The following is a 17515-nucleotide window of genomic DNA, read 5'->3' as shown; positions in this document are numbered from 1 at the left end:
CACATTTTTTGCTTGGCCTCCAAAACGCGCATTTTTACACAGGTGCTTGGGATGGTTACAAATTGTAAACTAACAGAGCAAAATGGGATTAATTGTAAACTTGAACAGAACTTACAGATTCTGGGTAAACTAATCTGCATGCCTCAGCAGTCTCACCAACAATGCTCCAAGATCAACAAAGGTTAAATGACTAAAAAATGCAGTGAAAAACTGCATTTGATAAGCCCAGATGAGACATAAAAATATACCCTAATCCATTAACAAGTATACATGGAAACAGAGAATAAATAATGAAAAAAAAAATCATTTTTGCAGTTCACTTTTTGATTTTTCATACTGCTTCAAATCGTCTTCTCTGCAATGACTTTGATAGTTTCCATGTCAAAGCTGGAAAATGCATTAAACAGGAGTAATTTCTTTTTGAGCTCAGCAATTTCACTGAAGTCTATGGCAACCAGAATTTGTCAAAAACCAGAGGGGAAAAAAAGTCAAATGTCACTTCTTTGGCATTTAAACCACCACACTCCATAATCACAAGAGGTCTGCTAAGCATGTTCTAGCCTGCTTTCAAAAAGATCCTCTAGTGACCCCCACCCTGACAGCCTAGCAGGGCCCATTTACAGGTCTGCACTTTTTTTGGTTTTGTTTCTGCTGCATGTGTCCCAACGTTGTTATGCAAGACAATGTCCTGGTTCTGGCCAGGACAGAGTTAATTTTTGCAGTAGCCAGGAGGAGGCATGGCTAGGACCAGCAGGTTATCCTATACCACCCACATCATTTTTCAGGGATGGGGCAAGAGGTCAGGTATTGTCAGGCTCTGCTGGAGAACTTTCGTCTGTGAATTGTTTCCCTCTCTTGTCTACTTTGTTATTGATATTGTTGACATTACTGTTAATTTCCCTATCTCATTGCTGTTTCCAGTAAAACTGGTCTTATCTCAACCTGTGAGCTTTACGTTTTTATGCCTCCAGTTCTCCTCTCCAGCCTGCTGCAAGGGGAGGGGAAGGGGGACAGTGAGCAAGTGGCATGTGGTTTGGAGAGTCTCAGTGGGAACACTAAACTGGGGAATACCATTCCTAAACCACAACGGACAGGTCAAGTTTTCTTCTCCAATGCGCATTCGGCATTCCCCAAACAAATTTCTTCTTCTGTCTGTTCCACTCACTTGTTTTAAACCTCCAGAGCATGATGAACAGCTGCAGGCATCTAGCTTTTCTTTCCCTTCCACGAGCTGCTGATCTACCACTCTTAATTAACACAAATAATCCCTCCCAATAAACCCTATCATGTATCTGTCTACCCTGAGCCTCCCTACCCCAACAAGCTGCACCACATCGCTCTGGCTCCAGCAGCAGTAGACATCTCTCTCCGTCAGGAGGACTGAATGTTAAGTACTTAGTAAGAATGAATAACCTTAGTAACCTTAGTAAGAATGAATAACTTCTGCAGCTTTTAGCAACGCTGCCAAGGTGAGGGCCAACATCACGACTTTCACCATGGAGTGGCCACTCCCAGTGGCAGATGCCGGATGCGTGTGCATCCCAACATCACTTATGAAAATGGTACCATCTGGTTTCTGATGCCAGGCAAGGATCAAGTTGCTCCCAGACCTCCCAGCACCTGAAAAGCGCAAAACCTTCATTACAGCCAAGAGTCAGCACAGCACTGGGAAAGCTGTTGCACTCAGTGGGGGAGGCAAGTCATGCGGTGTCTGTCAAGGGCCTTTTCTCTTTGATCGCTCCCAGTTCTGCCCACAGAACTGGCAGTTCAATAAGCTAGATTAATTGACTTGGACCCTTGGGAGGTCTGGCAGAGCACAAATCCACTCAGGTGGCAATTTTTTTTTGATGTGTGGCCCTTCGACTACTTGGGCTGGAAGCACCAGCGCATTTCTAAACAGTCCTTGCATTGATCTTGACATTTCTATATACATTAAGAATTGCATCCATCAGGAAGGCTGTCCTGTGCCAGGCACAACAAAAATAACAGCAAGAAACAATTTTCAAATGGTCCTCAACATTACGTACCAAGGTACTCTGTGGGAAAGGCCAGTTTGGCTGTACTACTCCACACTGGAAAAGAGTGAGTCAAAATGGGAGAGATCTGTCCAAGCTCACCCTCTCGGCCAGTATCAAGCCTGAGATTAAAAGCCAGGATGCTAAGTAACAGGAGAGCCAGTGCTCTCTGCAGAGCCATGATGCTGCCCAGGCAAGAGGGGCTGGGAAGCAGGAAAATAATTTCTACGTCATCTTTCTACTCTCTATACCTGAAAACTGCTGGCCACCCCAATGGTTTGTGGGCTTTCAGGTATGGAAAGCTCTTACTCATGGTGGTGTCTCCCTGTCTTGCACTCTCCTCTGAAAGCCTGGAGGAGGGTATGCAGGAGCTGTGAGCAGGGCTTGTTCTCTGTGGGTGGAGGGTATGACTTGACAAAGCTGAGGCTGCCTTGTGCTGGCCTCCAGGCACAGAGTAGCCAGGACAGCATCAAACCCTGGTCTGCAGCAAGGGCATGTCTGTCCCCTTCTCTGCTCTGCACCAACCCCTTTCACCTATATGTGAGCTAAAGCAGGAAAATAAAGAACTGAGGAGAATCCCTTCCTGAAGAAAAAAGACAAAGTGCTTTGTCACTATCAGAGGAACCGAAAGAAGTTCTCTGTGCACACCAACAAGGAAACTCCTGGAAGGGGAAGCAACAGGACACAATATATCATAAGGCTCTATATAGCAGCTAAGTGAGAGCGTATAGTTAAGAACTACACAGAGGCCCTTTGTTTTTAATATATAATGCTAATGGCTGATTCTACAGCAGCCTCCTCTGCAAATAAATGTAAAACCCAGAGAGTCATTCCAGCTGGGTAAACCCTAATCTCCGTGACAGCAGAGACAGCACGGGTTTGGATGCTTTCCAGCCTTTCCAGCATTCCAGCCTGCAAACTCAGGAGAAGACTTCGCTTGGAAGGAAGCAAACAAATTATTCCAATGCCGTCATCCCAGCATTGCCAGAGGTTTCCAGGTTTCGTTCCTTCACACTTGTGGGTTCAGCCTCAATGCAGTAACAATAAGCAACAGTGACTATTTACTGTAGCACCTGCTGCTAAGTACCAGTACCATGCCCCACACTGACAGGAAACCAGTGTTCCCAGCACCCCAGGCTCTAGCCAGGCTTCTGCAGCTGCACAGCTTTTCTCACAGCTACAGCTTACATTCACAGCACTGCAGCACTTGTCCAGTTATTTTTCCCACCCACCACGTAAATAAAGTGACAAGTGACTTGAGAGATGAAAGCCACATGCCGATGGGAGGAGATAAACGGGGAAGAGACAGAATATACGTCACAGCGCTCTACCCCTCCCCCAGCTCCTTTAGAAACAGAACAACATAAAAAAGTCCCGATGCTTCAATTGCTAAATGATAAATTAACAAAGCAAAGCAAAGCAGGAGCAAAGACATCTCCCACAATCTGCACAGAAACAGCAAAATATACAATAGAAAATGTCACTAACACCCCATTCAGGCAGATGCACTTATTTTTTTGTGAATGACAGGTTATTAAATGAAAAAAAATTTTGACCACCGGTACTTTGCTGCATGGCTGTTCCCCTCGCTGTCATCTCCGCCCTAAGTGACCTTCTGCTTGATGCTGGGTGTTTCTGGCCTGTAGTCCTTCCTCTCCGAGACATTGCGTTTCACCTTGGCACTAACTGGAGACTCCTGATTCAAAGAAGGACTTGAGTGGGATTTCTTCAGTCCTGGCGCATCATTCTCTCCTCCACTCAGCAGCTCCTTCACTCCTTCTTTCAGGAGGCTGACATAAATCTCATAGCGATTTTTCTGGGAAACGAAAAGAAAAGGCCCAGATCAGTCCAGGAGAAATTCTGCAAGAGCACTTGAGAGACCGTCTGTGGTTTCCACCGGCCCTGGAAGCCAGCAGCCTAATATGGGCGCGAACAATGGTGCCTGATGTGGACATGAACAATGGTGGCTAATGTAAATTAAACTGCACAAAGCGGATTTCAGGCAGGCTGAGCCCCAGGGTGCTGTGCAATTAGAGGCACTCAGTTCCGCAGCACACGAATTCCGACGCTCTGCTGAACGGGGGCTCGCAGCTAGCACGGTGATTTCCGAGCAACACCGCCGAGTGAAAGCTTGCTGACCTTGGTCACACTGAGGCATATCCCATGCCCAAGCACACTGGGATGCCACGTGTCCCGTGCAGGCATGGAAATAAAGTGCAGTAAATTAAGGGACAGCAAAAGTCCTGCTCTGGTTGTCTGCAGCTCTACCCTGCAACCCTTCGCTCCCACCCGCAGGTCCCGCGTTTCCTGCTCTTCTCCCGACTGCTTTTCCTGCTTTTTTTACCTATAAGGGAGAAACCAAAGCAGTGTCCCACTAAGTTCAGATAGTACCACCACTAGGCCTGTGAGAGGATCTTCTGCAAGACCAGACCTTGACAAAAAGGAGCAGATGAGAGGGCTATGACAGCAGCATGGCATGTTCCCCTGCCAGGGTCACTTACAGGGAATGATGAAGGCTGCTCTCTGCCCAGACCCTTTAATTTTTCAAGTGGAAAGAAGTTCCTTTTACTGTGTGCCATCCCCACTTGTTCTATTCCATATCTGGACCAGACCTTTCCCTCTCCAACGAAAGATTTTGCTCTGCTTGCCACAATTACATCTTTCTGCAAGAAACAACTCAGAAAGGAACAAAATGAGGGCACTGTAATAGAAGATCCCTGCAGGGCCTCAAAAACAGATGCAGGGGCAGGAGGTCCTGAGAGCAGAGCAATCCACCTCACAGGATCTGTTTAATAACCTGCCCCTGACATACCCACTGAAGACGTGGTGCAGGCACTGTAATTAAGGCGACCTTAAGTGTGCTGGGGGACAGGGAAGGAGAATGTTAACATCCATCCTGATTGTTAATTTGTATTTCAAAGTGGCAAAACAGAGGCCAAACTATTATGTTCCTGGCAGAGGAAAAGGTATTTAAGAAAAAAATGTTCCAATTTCCAGTAAAAAAATGAAGTTCCAGATAAAAACACTTATTTGAGGGCAGGAAGTCAAAAAGCTCGCTAACTGCTTTGAAGTGCGGAATATAAAGGGGGCGGGGGGAGGGGGAAGAGAAGGTGACTGGGTTTTGAGAATCCTTTGAATAAACAAATACTCACAGAGGAGGATCACAACAAAATCGGCCTAAAAATTAAATAAAAAAGCATTCCTATCAATTCCATATCTGGAGCTCCAGCTCCACAATGTGAGAGACAAACACATGAAGCAGGTAAGATGTGTCATTTAATAAAAATGGAAATGGAGAAACAGCAAGCAGAACCCTGATGATGATGCACAGGGCTGATGGATGATTCATCACACAACGAACCAGACACCTCTGCAAAAGGCAAACCAATGCTCTGAGCTTGGAAATAGCATAATATTCATCAAATGAGAGAGGGATTTTACTGCCATATGGAGATCTGCTTTTTATAAGTCCAGTAAACACAAGCAGGGTCACAAGACTCGGCAATCAGAATGGAAATCCAAGATCTATATGTGTGCAAATGGCCATTTTCCCCCGGACTTTGTGGGCCCCTGATTCCTACTGCAATTAATCGATGCATTTCTATTTTTATTTCAACTGCAAAACACTTGGTCTTTTAGTGACCTGACATTTGCAGTTAGGTAAAAGCTGGTGGGAATTTTGCCTTAAGAGAAATTAATCTGGAAAATTCTGTCAAGAAAATAAAACCACAGAAGTTGAAACCACTCAGAAGTTTCTGCAACATTATCTCTGAAGACTGAATGAACATAATAAAGAGGAGACGAGGTAGCCACCCATCAGTATTCTGCCTTCACCTCTCACCTGACAGCACTCAAAAGATCTTTCTCAAACTATAAATTCTCTGCAACAAGTTTTCTGCAATCTGGTGCGGTACTTCCTCAGAGAGAAGGCAAAGAGAACTGTTCCTTCCTTGGTGTCTGGAACCAAAGACACCATCAAAAAGAAATGCTACCTGCTGCATCCCTGAGCAAGGACCCAGACATCTCTTGGTTCACCTCCCCTCAGAAGGAAAAACCATCTTACTTGGTTTTCATCAGGAACAGGAATGAAGGGATGGCTAGGGTGTGAACAAAAAGGAACTGTAAGGACCTACAGAAAAGGAAAATGGCTTCTTCCTCCCTCATGGGACTATGCTGCTTCCTTAGGGATTCACAGGTCGTTTTGCTGTTCTTCTGTAGATGTATCAACATCTTTGTACACAGATACAAGGTCTGACTTGCAATCTCAACCTAAAAGAGGCAGTAATGCCTCACCTGCCTCTTTCCCTTTTGGTTTAACCATACAGCTACCACCTCCTGTCACCACCTCCTGCCTGACCCCAACAGTATATTGTTCTAAAGGCAAGATTAGGAAACCCCAAAACCAGCAAAAAGTTTCCATTCATGGTTTTCATAGCTCACCTTTTCATTTTAGTTTGGTTTGGTTTTTTATTTAAAGAATCACAGAGTATTCTGAAATGGAAGGGACCCACAAGGACCATCGAAGTCCCAACTCCTGGCCTGCACAGGACAGCCCTGGGAATCACACCAAGTGCTTGACAGCACTGTCCAAACACTTCTTGAACTCTAGCAGGCTTGGTGCTGTAACCACTTCAGGTCTGCGGAGCTTGTTCCAGTGCCCAACCACCCCCTGGGTGAACAACCTCTTCCTAGAATCTAACCTAAACCTCCACTGACACAGCTTTATGCCATTCCCTCAGGTCCTGTGACTGGTCACCAGAGAGACTGTTTCCTGCCCCTATGCTTCCTCTTGCAAGGAAGTTGTAACTGCAGCAAGGTCTTCTCTCAGTCTCCTCTTTTCCAGGCTGAACAGAACAAGTGACCTCACCTGGTCCTCACATGGCTTACCCTTTAGATCCTTCACCATCTTCTCTGGATGTTCTCTACTATCTCTGTACCTTTCCTATACTGCAGTGCCCAAACTGCACACAATATTGCAGGTGAGGCCGCCCCAGGGCAGAGCAGAGCGGGACGATCCCCTCCCTCGATCGGCTGGAGATGCTTTGACCCCCAGGACAAGACTTGGCCCTCCTGGCTGCCAGGGCACTGCTGGCTCAGATTCAACCTGCCATCCACCAGGACCCCCAGGGCCCTTTCTGCAGTGCTGCTCTCCAGCAGCAGTCACATTTCCCAGTCTGTACAAACATCTAGGGTTTTCCCATCTCAGGTCCAAGATCTGGCACTTTCCTTTGTTGAATTTCATGTGGTTGGGGATTGCCCAGCCCTCTAATTTGCTGAAATCCCCCTGCACAGCATCTCTGTCTTCAAGGGAGTCAATGTCTCCTCCCAGTCTGGTATCATCAACAAACTTATTTAGTATTCCTTTGAGTTTTGCATCCAAGTGGTCTATGAAGATGTTGAAGAGCACATAAGATGAAGCCGTGTGGAATCCCACTAGTGACAGGTCTCCAGTCTGATGTCACCCCACTCACTATTACCCTCTGTGTCTGACCCTTGAGCCAGTTGCTCACCCACCATGTGGTGTGTTTATCCAGCTGTGTGCTGGACATTTGGTCTAGAAAGATCCTGCAAAAGACATCAACTGGCTTCCCCTGATCAGCTGGTTGGGTTACCTTGTCATAGAAGAAAACTGGGTTTGATAAGCAGGACTTTCCTCTCATAAAGCCATGTTGTCTGTGACTGATGACTTCAGGTGTTTTTCAATAATTCCCACAATATCTTCTCCATAACTTTACCAGGCACTGAAGTAAGACTGATAGGCCTGCAGTTTCCAGGGTCTTCCTTCTTGACTTTCTTGAACACTGTGACAATGTTAGTCAGCTTCCAGTATATTGGGACCTGTCCATATTCCCAAGACTGCTCAAAAATCATTGAGAGAGGCCTCGTGATGACATCAGCCAGCTCTTTGAGGAATTCTGGGATGCACCCCATCAGGCCCCACAGATTTGTAGGGATCTAGCTGGAGCAGCAGATCCCACACAACTTCAGGACTGACTGGGAGTTGATTATCCTCACACTTCATGGTCCTCCAGCTCAGAGCACTGAGACCCCCTTGGTCCATCATCCATGTTGAAGGCGGAGACAAAGAATGTGTTAAACACCTCTGCCTTGTCTCTGTCCCTGTTTATGAGGTGACCATCCTCATCCTATAATAGTCTGATGCTATTTCAGCACTGCCTTTTGCCATTAACGCACTTTAAAAACCTGTTTTTCTTGTCCCCCACATTTCTGGCCAGCTTCAACTCCAACTGAGCTTTGGTCACAAGAATTTTCTCCCTGCAGTTGCAAGCAGCATCTCTGTATTCCTCCCACGTCACCTGACTGTGCTTCCAATAGGCAAACACCTACTTTTTTTTGCCTTAGCTCTAAAAGTAGATCCCTCTAAGCCAAGCTGGCCTTCTACCTCATCTGCTTGACTTTCTGACATTCTGGAACGGTCTCTTGATAGTTCAACATGGCCTGTGAAATCTGTGCCAAGCGTGAAGGTAACACAGCACTGCACAGAAGCACCTTGAATTACCATTTCTCACACATAACTGAAGTTGCTGCCACCACTTTCCTGCTCAGACAGGCATTCCTGCAGTGCTGATCATTTATCTGAACTGCTGTTTGACACTCTCACTAGAGAAGATGACATCTTTTGTTTCCTGGGCTGAACTGGTTCTGATTTGTAGTGAGGTACCTGAGGAATATTTCTCTAAAGATCACCATGATAAAATTGACAGAAACAGAAAAAAGTCCACAACAATCTACTACTCTATCAATCTTTCAAAAAACATCTAAAATTCCAGCCTACATTTCATCCTAACTCATCGTGGTTCTAGAAGGAATAGAAAATAAACTTTGTGTCAAGGACCCAAAGCCAAGAAGTTCCTTGCTCTTCCAAGTCACACTCTGTCCAGAGACAAAGTGTGTGGCTTGCTTTGAGTGCTGTGTTCCAAACTGACACCGTGCCATTGATCACAGCCCTTTGATCTCGAATGTTCAGCCAGACCACTTCACTGCCAATTTCCTAATCCACTTTATCAGCTTGTCTACAAGGGTGTCAGGGGAGACAATGTCAAAGTCCTTGTTAAAGTGAAGAACAAACTATATCCACTGCTGTCCCCTCATCCATCACACCAAACATCTCGCTTTAAAAGGCTATCACGTTGGTCAGGTATGATTCCCTCTTCATAAAGCCAAGCTGACTACTTTGCTACCGCAAAGTGAAACTCAACACAGAGATTACAAGCTTCTCCAAAAGCAAAAGTACACAACCAGTCAAGTGCAGGAGTGAAAACAGTTCCTCTAATAGAAACTGATAACGCAGGGCAGGAGGTTTACTTCAGCTCTGGAGGTTTGTGTTGTGTTGCCTCCAGCATCAGCTCTGGTGTTCTCTGACTTTCGTCTTATCTGTTCTTCCTCTTCTTCAGACTATGGATTTTCCTTGCTGGGCACTGCCTATTTAGAGTAGGATCCTTTCAGACCCGAGGCAACACTGACTCACAGTTCTGAGGGAAAAAGCTCAAAGGTGTAGTCATAACAAATACCAGACATCTGGTGGGTTGCCAGCTTGCTCCCACATAGCCCTACAGTGTGGCAGACACCATGATGGATAAAAGCTGCTGTCAGATACTCAGAACAATCTCCCAGTGCAGCTGCCTAAGTTGAACCACTCAATCCTGTGATCTTTAATCCTACCCTTTTCCTTCTGACCCTGACAATCTGGCTCACTGGCTCGCAGTACAAAAGGCTCTGACGAGGCTTGCCCACGACAGCAGTTTCAGAATGGCAGTTCCTTCAGAACATACACGTGGAAGACAATTATCACAACCCATACTACTGCAGAATGCAGTCATTCTGTGAAGACTGAGGTTCCAGCACACCTGGAAACACGCAGTCTTACAACACAAGACGTGTCCTGCCTGAAGACCTTATCACCTCTTCAAACAGATACGTCAGGAAAGGACATTGGGTCGTATTTTCATCCTCCATGTTACTGACAGGGAGAAAAATTCATGGGTAAGGTCACAGGAAGTTCTTGTCAGGAAAAGGAGCTGCACTCCAGCTTCTGAGATTGCTGTGACTTTTCTGCCTACTCGAACATACTTCTTGGGGGCATAAAGTGAACAGTGCAGAACTTCAGGACTCTACCCCAAGTAAGTATAAGACATCCCCCATCCACACTCAAGAAGTAGAAGTAGCGATGTTTCCCATACATACCTCAAACTCCAGGTAGTGGTCCTTCAGTTTGTAATCATCTACTTCCTTGCCTTTGAGCTTCTTGTCAGGAGGATAGGAGCGATGTTCAGCAAGCTCAGTGGAGATCTGCTTCAGCTTAGCTTCATGGGACTTCAGCTGTTCATCCTTCAGAAACACATTAGGCATTTCAGTGACAGAATCTAACATTTCCAATAATTAAAGGAAAAGAAGAGATGCCCCAGCACAATAATACCAAGTAGTTTCTTTCTCTTAGATTTATAAGGTCTGTTATCCCAGAGCTCTGCCCCACAACAGCTCTCTCAAAGGCACTCAAGCAAAGTGGCCAAGTTAGTAGAAAAACTCAGCAGCCAGAAGATGCCACTGGGAAGGAGAGCAAACCTGTCAACCCTTGCCTTACTGTGAGCAACAAAAGCACCTTGCTGCAAAGCATTACTGACAACATGACACTTCTGCTCTAATACATTTCTTTGTAAATTAATTAAGACTGTTGTGTATGCAGTCAAACCAAGGGCAGAATGAGACAGGGGAAGACCCTGCTTCAGGTCTTTGCAATATAAAAGGAGTTCCTTCCGGGATAGAAAAGATGTGGAGTCTGTGCCCTTCCTTCCATTTCTGCTCTACCAAGAGCTCTCTGGTGTGTGCTTTCTATTTGTTTGTAACAATAGAATGCACTCAGAAGTGGAAGGGTTGTCCAATCCCAAAAAGGTATCTCATTCTACTAAGCTGCTACCAGCTTTTATCCCATTGTGCCGTCGGAGAAAGTGAGGAGTTGCTACTCCCACTTTCTAGGCAATTTCCTTTATCATAATCCCAGGCCCACTCACTTCCTCCAGTCCATCTGTCAGCTAACCTTCCCTCATCTCAGAAGGTTTCCATCTCCTGCAGGATGGCCTTCTGTCCATTTCTAGGCTTGGATCTGAAATTTTATGTTTGAAGCAGGCAAGTCCAAAATACAGACAAGATCATGCAGATCTGGGTGACTTATCCAGCCACAGCAACAGCACCCAGCTCAGCTCCTGTGCAGGCACCCAGCCTCAGAGGAGGGGACAGCTGCCAGTGTTGTCCCTCAGTGGTGTGGCTGTGCAGCCCACAGCTTCAAGCCTAGCTCGGACACGCCTGCGCTGCACTGAGTCACACCAGCGACCGAGCCTCTCCTGGCTCACCGAGCTGGAGCTGCAGAAAAAGCAGAAAGGAGGAAGATTTCTACAGAAAAATGATAGCTGAGCCCTAGCTAATCTTGCGTTTCAACTCTTCTGCAAGAGAACTGAAGAAAGAAACATGTGGGATAATTTGCCTCCGCCTAAACATGGTAGGGCTCAAACCACTCGCTACTGGCTGCCAAAAATTCTCGTTGCTGTTAGTAACTATCCTGGTTCTGCATGCTCTCCCATTAGTGCCCAATCACTCTTTACATTGAGCTGAATCCCTGGTCCCAGTGACATCCTGTGAGTTCTACAGCCTGATGACGGGAGGTCTTTGAGCAGCTATTAATAATGCATTTGTAATTTCCTGGGTACCAGATTTGGAGCTTTTGGGTGTGCTGCACATTCTCAGGAAAAAAAATCAAACAACACCCAAGTAGATCTTTTCTAGACTGGTTGTTCCTTTATATATAGATTTGTCATATCCCTCTTTGGTTGGACTAACCAAGATCCTCTGCTTTTAAAGGAAAAGCTGGTACAACGATCTTCCCCATGTCCAAACATGTCTGCGCATGTCCAAACTCTCTTCCTCATCCAGGTTAGGTCCTCCTGCCTGACCAGGAAGAGACCCTTTGAAGAAGTACTGTCCATCATGATTCATCCCCCAAAACCCTAAACAGCAACCACATGGACTTGGCAATTTTTTTTTTTTTTTGTCTTTCAAATGAGAAACAGCCTGCTGGTAGCTTCTCCACACGGACAGATGAAAGCAAACATCTTTCTACTTACCTTTGAATTTATCTACATTTAACATTTAACATTCTTCTGCCCTTAACTAAAACAGCTTATCTTACTCCCTTTTTCATGTCTCCCTTTCTTGGAGACACAAACCACAGGGCTGTGATCTACTTTTTCCCTTTCCAGATTAAATGGAAACTAGACTAGGAAACTGTGCTAAATGGAACCACCACACAGAACAACGATGAGTAAAAAAGGCTTCTTTGGTGACTTTAGGGGTAAATTATGGAAGCCCTGTACAGTAATTTCAGAAAGGTATGCAAAAGGTAAAAGCACAAGGATGACAAGTTACTGTTATCCTTTATGAAGTGTGCTTTAAACTTCAGCCCAGAACACAAGATGGTAAGTAGGCCACCATATTGTAAGAAGAAAGGCTATTGCAATGGAGATAGAAAAAGCAGGGGTGACATTAAAAAAAACACCCCCTTAGAGAAATTCAGATTTTGTGACAGTGGTTTCTAAGGAGAGTTGCTAAGCTATGAAGATGGTAAAAAAACCCAGACCCATTTAAGAAGCAATCCAGCATGGGCAGATCACTTTAAAAAGTACAGGAGAATACTCGCGAAGTATAACCTGTCGCTCTGTCAACCTGATGAACGCAAACAATGTCATGTTCCTGCCAGGGCAGAGGGAATTGACGTCATGCATCACATCTCCCAAAGTTCAAGGAGCCATGGGTGCAAGCACCTGACACAGCCAGTGTGAAACAAGCAGAAGTATGTGGGGTTTTGTGCAAGAAGTAGAGCTCCGAAACTCCCTGACACAGGATGCTAAAAGCTTGTGTGATCACAAGGGGAGACCAAAGACATTCATGTAAGAAACAGTTACAGACATGTACTATACAGGAAATCCCTGGGCTGATAAGGATTGGAGTCTGGAAAACGTCGTGGGAAAAATATAATTGATGCTTGTCTAATCCATGTCTAATCCATCAGCTTTCACCTTTTATCATTTCAATAAGCCAAAGACCAGGAAAATGTCTACTTCTTCTGAAATGAGTGGCCTTAATACACACTCACATTTCATAAAACCCACCAGTCAGTATTTGAAATGTCTTCTACACAGCCATAAGCACAAGATGAAAATTCTTTGTCTGGTACTAGGAACACTGGTGACTGTTTCTTTTCTTAAAAAATATAAAACAACTATATTCAAGTCTGCTCCTTCTCTCCCACCACTTCCAATCTTGCACCAGGGGATGAGCAGAGATTTACCATGTAAGCCTCCTTCTCCTGGGACTGCCAGTGGCAACAGCCATAAAACAGTGACAAGGACCACCATCCCGTCTCCAGCCAGCAAGAGAGATCGTCACCACCTGCCCTCCACATAAGAACATCTCACCTGAGATAGCTTTGTTGTGGTGGCTGGCAGGAGCGGGCGACTGAACTTCTTCTGGGAGCCAATCGCCGCTGGAAATGGCGGTGCAGAGAAGACAGCAGCTACACAGTTGATCTTGTTGATCCAGGTCTGCATCTCCTCTTGGCTCCTGGGGAAGAAACACACATTAGGCACCTGCTGACTGAAGCCTCCTCTACCTCTTTCCACCCCTTCTACAGCATTTTAAAAAAGAGAATAACCAGAACTGGACTAGTCTTAAGAGCCTGCTTAAGTCTTGTGGTCTATGTTCGCAAGCAGTTAGTGACAGCTGACTAAGACTACGGGGTTATGGTTAGGCCCATACCTCACCCCAGCACGCAGCTTTTCCTAATCCAATCCAAAGGCACAGGTGGCAGAGCCAGCCAATGCCCTGATTCAGATACATATCCTAAGGTCTCAGTTGTGCAGGACATCAGAGATCTCCAGGATCTGTACATGGTTGTGGTAGAAAGGGGTTCATGTCAGAAGCAAAAGGCAGGTCATCTGTTCTTGTCTGGGTATCACAGCATGAAGAACTTAATCAAATCATTATTGTATTAACTTTGTTTCTGACCACAGCATATCTTCTAGAAAGATATCCGGCTAGGACCTGATGACATCAGGAGACAGACAATCCAAGACTGCCTTTGGTCATTTGCTTCAATGATTAATCACCCTGACTGTTGTAAGTTTGTGCCTTGTTTCCAAATTGAATTTCCTGCAGCTTCAGCTTCTAGCTGCTGCATCTTGTTATGCCTTTCTCAGATGGATTAAAAAGCCTCTTAAAACCTGATGTTTCTCTCTCATGCACTACATGTGCACTCTAATCACATCACTACTTAATCTCATTTCTGATCAAATAAACAGATTGAACCTCTTAAGCCTCTGCTTTAACCTGCCCAGGCACGAATTTATTCCTCTTTCAGCATTGCTTTCTTTCCTCAATGGCTGGCATGCAGAGAGCACTTACTGGGCTTGGAAAAGCAGGACCCTCCAATCTGCTGTTTTAAGCTTGAGGACGTTGGGCTTCTTCTCATAGTCTGTTGCCTTGGACGCCAGTGCATGGTGCACACTCACCGCGTTCTTCAGATCCTCCTCCGACAAAGCCTTTTCGGGCTTATATTCATCCTGCAGGATTTAACAGGGGGGGAAATGGCATCTTATTTCTGCACGTGCTACTCCCTTTTCCTCATCCTACGGAAAAACCACATTCCACAGTTCACGGACGGTAATGAAGTGTATGAACGGAGTGCAACCTTACTTGAGCACTTGTGGTTTTTAGCACCTTTAACATATTTTCCTTTCTCTTTGTTTTTTTTTTTTTTTTTTTAATCTCTTTCCCAGGGAGAGAAGTAGTTTTGCTACCTGCTTGATAGAGAGGTAAACAGGAAGTATTTGACTATCACAACAGCCACAGACTATCTGTCTTCATTTCAGGACTCCTTCACAACCAGCGCCCACCTCCACTGCTCAGCTACTTGGGGTTCTCAGCCTCCACTGCTTGATTTTAAGTCTTCTCAAACAATACCTTTGCATGTTCTCCTAGGCAGGCCCTCACACACTGGAGAAGCCTCCTTATCAGTCTGCACAAAGCAAATAATAGCAAACTCCCTTAAATCTCTCTGCTCAGAGCCCACAGATGGCAAGCACAGCCCTGTCCAGGGTTTTTGACACAGTAACAATACCACTGCTAGCGCCAAAAGGCAAAAACGGGAGTCAAACTTCCCTTGTGTTGCAAGCATCAGCCTGGAAGCAGTCTCTGATCTCCTGAGTGACAGAAGCTATATAAAGGCACAACCACGGTCTAGCCACAAGTTCTGTGTGAAGCCCACATGACTATAAATGGCTTGGGAAAGCCAGGAGCTTTTTCAAGGAAAAAGTCATCTGCCAGCAATGCTGCATCACTTTACTTCTGAAGGACAGGCCAAAGCAGTCTGTAATTGACTCCATTTCTCCCTCTCTCTTAGTACATCACAGAAATCAGTCTCACCTGTGACAGCTGCAAAACAGAGGAATAACTCCCTGCAGGCATGATAACTATTGATCCTCCACTTGAACACAAGTTACGAGACAAGGTTTAGCCGGAAACAGAGTGCAGGACACTGGGTGTGTGCAAGGACAGCACTAGCTTCAACAGCCAGGGAGGTACCTGCCCTGAAGAGGAGCTAGTTAACTTGCATGGATTTGTTTACAGGGTTTCTCTGGCAGCACACAGAACAGGAATGCAGCCAGAGGTACCTACACTGCTGCCAGAGGTACCTGTGTTTTTGGACAAGATGTGTTGGGGCTCTCCAGGACGAGTTTCAGTGGATGGGGCATCACCAGCTGTGGTGCCCACCTCTCAGAAGGCGGGATGAAGCATCCCTGCTCCTCTGCCATGTCTCATCCTTCCTGACGGAGCTCCAGCCAGTGCAGGACCAGAACTTGCCACTGCTGCTCAGAAACTTCACCTGAGGAGGTGCAGCTATCCAGCAGCCCTGCCCAGCACCACCTCCACCTGGGGCCAGGCAATGGCACAACACACCACAGCTCTGGCAAGCCCAGCAGAAAGACAGAGTACCACTGCACGGGTGACCAAAGAGCAGCCTTCAGCCTAAACATCTGCAGCATAAGGGGTTTTCAAGGGCTGGCAGAGGGCAAAGCCAAGTGTCCTTCCTCTCCCATAGCTCGAGACTCTACAAGACTTGGACGAATGTCTCTATCATGTCAGACTTTGTCTGTGCTCACTTAGGGCATTCCCTAAACCCTCTTCAAGGAAGATTTGAGACTCTAGACTCTAGCCAAAGGACAATCACTGGACGAGATTGTCCAAAGTCTGGCACATCTCCATCTTGAAGACGGAAGAGGTAAAGCAACAGGTCAAACTCCTTTCTTTATGGGTTCAAAAGCTGATTTATTTGGTGGTAGTTTTGGGGAAATGACTGGCTCCACTGCTCAGGGAGACTGGGAAAACTTCAGAGCCAGGAAGTGAACTTAGATAGGCCTCAGGAACATGATATTCCATCTTTCCTCGAGTTAATGCTCAGAGACAGTGTCAGGTATCACCTAGCCTGCTGCTGCCCAGCTTCCTCTGTGGGTGAGTTGCATCCGGTGTCCACAACCTGCTCTGGTGTCTAAACTGTTCCAGAAAAACTCCACATTTGGGCAGCCCCAGAAGCAATCCTGGCTGAGAACCCCTTCTTTCCGACAGAGGGGGCTCCCGATAATCCTTCCTAATCCCACCAGATCAGTTAGCTGCAATCCACCTTGACAGCTGGGGCTCTGCCAGCTTCTCCAAAGGCACTGATCAGAATACCAGAGATGTCTCCATGTCCTTGGCCGGCCTCAGAGCAAGCTATTAAGAACACGAATGAGCTGTCAAAATTCCTTCTCTAAGGCCTTCAGCTCTTTATGACTGGTGGGGAATGCCATGGCAGCAGGAACATCCGTTTTCTCCTATGCCATCAAGCACGTGCTGGTGTCGGCACGGAGGCTGAGCTGAAATAGAAGGCAGCTCTCTAAAGTTAGACCAAGACAGTGGCAAGAAATATATATCTGGAGCCAGAAGGGAACTGTGACCGCCCTGTCAACTGAAGGCTGATGTGAGTGCTGCACACAATGGAATGGCATGCTGAATTCATCTTTCTCAAACTCCTGGAGAATGACTTTCCCACATCCTGCTGACCCAGAGTCAGCATGTTTCTAAATCTGGTTTTGATAGACCAGAGAATGACATTTGTCTTTTTATCAGTCAATGTACTGTGGGTGGATATCTCCACTCAGCTGCATGTGACAGCTGCAAAATTCTCTTTCAGAAAGTCTCGTCACCGAACACGTTACATCATTCTGGCCTTTCTCTGTTTTTTTGTTGTTTTTCTTTTTTTTTAAACTTTTTATAGAGAAAATTTGAGAAAAGCTATATAAAAATACCCAGACGCCTGCAAGATTATGAAGTCACACATCTAAGAGCAAAGATGTTGTGAACCTCACAGAAGAGTCCAAACAAAACAGGAAGGTTTC

At 45.9% G+C, this 17515-nt stretch overlaps 1 protein-coding gene across 7 annotated transcripts in view; it reads right to left on the bottom strand.

The window, feature by feature from the left end:
* Nucleotides 1-1426: 1426 nt before the first annotated feature.
* The window catches only part of PSD3 (pleckstrin and Sec7 domain containing 3), a 108629-nt gene continuing 92540 nt past the window's right edge, over nt 1427-17515 (bottom strand). For all 7 annotated transcript variants that reach the window (XM_027895587.1, XM_027895669.1, XM_027895830.1 and 4 more), the window contains 4 exons: nt 14487-14644; nt 13502-13646; nt 10221-10364; nt 1427-3831 (listed from right to left, as the gene is read on the bottom strand). In XM_027895587.1, coding sequence (XP_027751388.1) covers nt 3619-3831; nt 10221-10364; nt 13502-13646; nt 14487-14644 — 660 coding nt within the window. In that variant the 3' untranslated portion in view covers nt 1427-3618. The remainder of the gene's footprint in view (nt 3832-10220; nt 10365-13501; nt 13647-14486; nt 14645-17515) is intronic.

Source organism: Empidonax traillii, unplaced genomic scaffold (genome assembly GCF_003031625.1).
Source record: "Empidonax traillii isolate 1590-97213 ecotype Southwest subspecies unplaced genomic scaffold, ASM303162v1 scaffold2:size4533513, whole genome shotgun sequence".
Classification (NCBI taxonomy): Eukaryota; Metazoa; Chordata; class Aves; order Passeriformes; family Tyrannidae; genus Empidonax; species Empidonax traillii.
Note: the sequence above shows the minus strand (reverse complement) of the source record. Positions and strands in the feature narration are given on the sequence as shown.